At 40.6% G+C, this 6,086-nt stretch overlaps 1 protein-coding gene across 1 annotated transcript; it reads right to left on the bottom strand.

Moving 5' to 3' along the window:
• Window positions 1-3,524: 3,524 nt before the first annotated feature.
• On the bottom strand, window positions 3,525-4,859 carry LOC126803518 (aspartic proteinase CDR1-like). Its single transcript, XM_050531314.1, has one exon. It carries the CDS (start codon window positions 4,857-4,859, stop codon window positions 3,525-3,527), a length of 1,335 nt encoding a protein of 444 aa, XP_050387271.1.
• Window positions 4,860-6,086: the final 1,227 nt, after the last annotated feature.

Here is a 6,086-nt window from a genome sequence, read left to right as displayed (position 1 = left end):
TCGGTTGCCATAAAATAGTAAATAAGCGACAACTATAAATTGGTCGCAAATGCTTACTTTTTGCACAAATTGGTTGTCGCTAAAGAGAGTGTGAGGGACAAATAAAGTTTCCTCGCATTTGTCACGTTTTTGCAACATATTTTGTGTTGTCACAAAAAACATTCGTCTCTTTTGCTATAATCTCTTGTAGTGTGCTCTCTCCCGGCTCTTCCTGCCTCTTCTACTTGATATAGTAATCTCATCGCTACTCGCAGAATTGCCACTTCCCTCTAGCAGGTGTTGGCACTGGTGCGGGGACTGCCTCAGCTCAGGGTCTTTCACCTAATTATAATGACAAAGACAATCAAATAAAGCTTACTTTTCAATGCCATGGTGAAGAAGATGATCATGGAATTTATGGAAATACCATAAATCCATATATATATATATATATATGTAATAACCCGATATTTTCGGAACGATTATTGGATTGTTTTTAAGTTTATAAATTTGTGAAATTCATTTAAACGAATTTTGTGTGCTTCGCGAAGTGGTAAATCGGAAACGGAAACATTATCGTAATGTTTATTTAGAAAAACGTTACTTTTCCTTGACGTGAATATCGACTTTTATTTCGTCACTCGTTTGCAAAAACTTCCTTCACGAAAGTTGTAGAGCTCGTCGATACGAGTTCGCAGACATTTAACACGTCCTAATCGAACATCGTACGTAAATGTTATTAACGACGGAAGTTAGTTTCCGATTTTGGAGGTGGGGATAAAAGGAAAGTTTTTAAGAGTAGGGTTTCCATTTTCGGAAACCCTCTCTCTCTCATCTCACCCACCTCCCTCTCTCTCTCTTTCTCTCCCTCTCACCCCGAGCTCTCCTCCCTCTATCTCGGCTCTCACCTCCGATCTCCCTCCTCTGGGCGACGTGGCCCTCACCGCCGGCTCCAAGGTCCTCATCAGCTCGACGCGACTTCCCTCCGAGGAAGGCACGAGCTCCTGCGCCGCAGTGAAGCCTCGCCGCACCTCACCGAGCCCAGCACGACTGGTTCAAGCACTCCAACGACTCTCCGGTGCTCCCACGATGCGAACTAGGTAAGGCTTGATCGATTTGTGTGGTTGTCATGTTGTTGGTGTGTTTTTGGATAAATTTGTGGAGGATTGGAGGAGATCGGAGATAGGAGGAGTAGGTGAGGTTACCGCCGCCTTAGGCGGCGCGTGTGGATGCGTGGAGGTGGCTAGGCATGGCGTGAGGCCGTGGGGACGAAGTGGGGGAAGAAAGGAGGAGAAATGGGGCGGCGGTGGCGTGCTACGCGACGGCCTTAGGCTCGGCGCGTGGGCCCCACGCGCTGCCACAGTGAGTGGCGCGTGAGTGCCACACGCGGTCGCCGGAGGTGGCGCGTTAATCCCACGCGCCACCACGTGCGGCGGCGCGTGAATAGTGTTTTCGAAACAGTAAATTTGTAAAAATTTATTTTTTAGGACTGTGAATGTAAAAAGTGATTTACGTACTGTAAATGTAAATTTATTTTATGTACGGTAAATATAAATGTAAATTTCGTTCAGTAAATGTAAAAGTAATTTCAGAAGGGTATTTTGGTCATTATTATTTACTGAGATAGTATTTATGATTGAATAGTATGTATATGTACGAAAATACGTAAGCAGTATGTACTCGTACAAGAATACGTAATTGATGTGTATTTGTATAGTAATATGTGCATAGTAACTCCATGAACAGTAAATTCGTAAAACCAGAAATTGCTGAACAGTAACATATTATTACTGTTTTAGCATTTAAGGTTTACGTAACGATTCCAAATTCTTTTCTTATCTTTTCAAGGTGATCGATAATTCAAGAAAAGGATTTACCTTCGGAATCGTGGATTTACGATCGAGATTATAAAGTGAGTAAAATCTCACATTTACGAATCTACCATTGTGGAGATTCAAGATTATGCAGAATTTTAAAGAATGAAATATGACATGTATATGATATAGTGGAATATATATTTGTATAAATGGTAAATAGGTATATATATATATAGTTTGCTATATTATTTACCGTCATGATTTCGTTGTGAATATGTTCATTTGGATGATGAGATTTATATATCGAGCATGTGATTTGATTTGTACAATATAACATGATGATTATTGTACGTGGTTTTAACATTGAGTTTTGTTAAAACATGTTTGTCTTCAGATGTGATTTAAGTCTTCGGACGAGTTTTTGTCTTCGGACGTGATAAGTCTTCGGACGAGTTTTGTCTTCGGACGTGATTGATGTCTTCAGACGAGTTTTTGTCTTCGGACGTGATTGATGTCTTCGGACGAGTTTTGTCTTCGGACGTGATTGATGTCTTCAGACAAGTTTTTATCTTCGGACCAGTCTTCGGACGTGTTGGCATGTCGGAACCTAGCCTTTGGCCGGGCGAAAGTTACGATATAGTTAGAGCTCTAGTCTGTCTGCCGGGGTACTGCATATGAGGTAATATATGGGTTATCGGCTTATGATTACCCATATATTTTTGATATTGGATGACATATGGTTGTCCAATGTCGGCGGCGTACTACATGAGGGGTAACAGAGGTGTACCAGCGCTCATGAGTACCCGTATTATAAATGCATTTAGGTAAATAGAGGGGTTGCTAAATTCTCATGAGTACATATATTTTCACATTATTAGACAACTAAATGAGCCGTCTAATGAGTCATGAGTGCATTTATATTTGTTGATTTGTGGATTTTCGTATATATTGATATGCGAGTTATATTGTTGTTTTTACTCATACGAGCTGTAAAGCTTACCGGGTTTGTGTTTACAATCTCGGTGCAACAATTCGATGGTGTAGGGGATAACTCCGCATGTGTGGATTAGCGGAAGTCGACGGACCGTTCAGAGGACTTGAAGTTATTTATTTCCATCTTGTGGTGAGGATTTTGTGTGGTTTTTTTTGTGAGGATTATACATTTCCATTTGTTATAATGTCGAATTATAATTTAGTTTGTAATAATCAGTTTGACTAAGTTGTATTTTGAACGCAGAGATGATCCGCTGTGGCATTTAAAATGATTTCGATTCATTGAGATTGTTTTAGTGTTTTTTCATGACTTCGAAATTTGAGTTTCATACTCGAAATTTTGGGGTCGTGACAATATATATATATATATATATATATATATATAACGAGGAATACGAAGAGGGTTGAGACTTGAGACCATGCGAGGTGATGAGTGAAGTCCGATTTACGTCTTTCCGTTCTTGTTTTGTTTCTTTGTTTGTTTTAAAAGAAACAAAAAAATAATCAATTTAATAGATGAAAATGAGAAACACGCGCGGGAAAAAGATATGAAGTGAACATTGTTCAATTGGTCGAGATCGAACAATTACGTACTTACAATTCAACTTTTTCTCTAAAGACAATCATAACAACATTGAAATGAAAAACAGTAAATAATATTGATTATTGTCGACCCCAAGTACCACTTGTTCTAAACTAGAGAGAAGAAATTGAAATGCAACAACTAAATACAAATTAGACCTTGGTGCAATCACCAGTTGGCTTGAAAGACACGGTCTTCTGATTAACGTCATATCCCACCAAGAAACCCGCCTGCGCTAGGTTCCCATAGATCGAAAGACTCTCCGACGGAGCAAAGGCAAAGCACGTAGCCTCGTCGCTCACCTTTACAAAGGTGTTCTTTGGCTCCAACACCACATCTGCGCCACTGAAATGCACAGTAATATTTGGCACATTCAAATCCCCAGATTGACTCACCTTATAGCAAAGAGGCATTGGAACCTCCGGGATAGTCACGCGTTCCCCGCCAACAACTTTGTCGACTGCTCCTTCTAAGTTTGAGTAGAAAGACTGCTCCAGTAAGGTTAGCGTGGTACCGGAGTCGATTATAATGTTGCCGTTACCAGAGGCTGCAGATGATGATGATGATGAGAAGGAAATCTTCGTGTCGCCGACGCTAATAGCCTCCAAGGTCAAGAAGAAGAAGGTTTTCTGGGATTGATCTTGGACGATGGATGTGGTCACAACGCCAGTGCCGGAAAACACAGCATTGTCACCAAAGTTCAACTTGCTTGTTTGTTCACCTGCCGAGGCAAAAGGGACCAAGCAATACGAAAATTTTCCTTCGATTGAATTACCAAATTGGGTAATGAGTGACTGGTCACCCCCTCCAAGTCCTACTATGCCAGAACCGTGTTTATCAAAGGTTCCAGCATTGTCGTGGCCACAGCCGATAATGATGTTCGGGAACGGAACGTCTCTGCCGGTAGTGGAAGCCAGGGTTAGAGTATCCACTGCCATGTCTCCTTTTGTGTGTGACCGATCACCATAGTTCACTACGTACTGGCAAGCTGAACTCGAACCACTCCCCGCGGCGGGGCACGTCCCCTGTAGCGCCGTGCATTGGTCTGATGAGCAGGGAATGGTTTTGTAAGTAGAAGATTGTGAGGGATCGAAAATAGGATCGGCTTGCGTGAAACAGTTAACACAAGGCTTGCATTGTGTCCAGATGAGGTCACTGCCAGTGTCGGCGATGGCCTTGATTGAAACCGGCGGTGTTCCGATAGACAACTCCATGAGGTACTCACCTTGGTTGTTGATTATAGTGGACTCGGCCTGGTTAGGTCCAAAAGAGGAAGCTGTTGGGTTGAAATGACTGAGGCGGCCGAAGGAACGGCGAAAGGAATTCTTCAAGCGTTGAGATGGAGTTTCTGAAGGGTTATAGAATGGAGAGCGAGGTGAGTCACGGTGAATTAGGTCAATGGTGAATCCCCCTTTAGCGGAGACCGGAGAAAAATCAGAGACACAAAGAAGGAAGAGAGCAAACGCTGTTATTGCTAGTGCTGCCATGGCTAATTAGAAAACACTGGTTTAGTGACATTAGTGGTACGATGGGTTTGCTTATAAAGTAAATGGAAAGAGCAAAGAAGGCAAATAGAATTGCTGATATGTTCCTGCTTAAGCATGCATGGATGTCTGATATCAGAATTGATTAATTTACCATATAATAATTTCGGATATATATTTCCCAGATTAGATTGCGTTTTTGTTTTGTGTGTCTGGATTCATACCATCGGATTTTTGCCGTAAACTTTTTTCCATCTGAAGGAAGATTACAAATTAAATCAGAGTAATCGATGACTTTGCATGAATTTATCCCAGAAAATGGACTTAAGCGTGAAGAAAAACATGCACCATGCTTTCCTCACAAATGGAGATGAAACCTACTACTACCTTGAGCTCCAAGGCATTAGTGTTGGGGGCAACCGTTTCACCCCTTACACGAACAATTATCAACTTTTTAAGGGTAATGTCATCATTGATTCTGGGACAACCGTAACATTCTTGCGGTAGATCTCTATACCAATTTTGAAGCAGAAATTCGAAAGAAGGTTAATCTAATGGTGGTCAAAGATCCATCAACATATAACCTAAATCTTTGCTACAAGACCAAATATGACATTACCAATGTCACTGCGACTGTCCATTTCATCAATGCAGATGTGAAGCTGAAACCTGATAACATATTTCTTAGGGTTGATGAAGATATTGTTTGTTTAGCATTTGGCCCAACAAGTGATGTGGGAATTTATGGAAATGTGGCGGTGACAAACTTCTTGGTAGGATATGATCTCGAAAACAAGATTTTGTCCTTCGAGCCAACTGATTGTAGTTCCCAATAGACATAGTTTGTGTTACATGCATGTCTTCATGCTGCTAAATGAAATTTATAAGAATTTTGTTCTCGATTTTCTTATTGGTATAATTTATTATTATTATTATTATTATTATTATTTTAAAGGTTAATTATTACATAGATCGATAAATCTAAGATGTTTCTATGATGGAGCTACTCAATGATTAAAATGAATCATAACCCCAAATTTTTGCTTGCATATGTATTTCTTAAGTTAGAGTAAATGAGTTCATGCTTATTTAAAAATCGTAGACATAGTGAAACACCCTCTTTTTATGGACTTTAGCTTCGTAACTCACGTTTGATGAATCATACTACTTACTAAAGCATGGTGGGTATCATTAGACTCATGCCTTGTAAGCGTGACCATTGTCTGGCCA

The sequence above is a fragment of the Argentina anserina genome, chromosome 7 (genome assembly GCF_933775445.1).
Source record: "Argentina anserina chromosome 7, drPotAnse1.1, whole genome shotgun sequence".
Lineage (NCBI taxonomy): Eukaryota > Viridiplantae > Streptophyta > Magnoliopsida > Rosales > Rosaceae > Argentina > Argentina anserina.
This window is presented reverse-complemented; position numbering and strand designations above follow the sequence as displayed.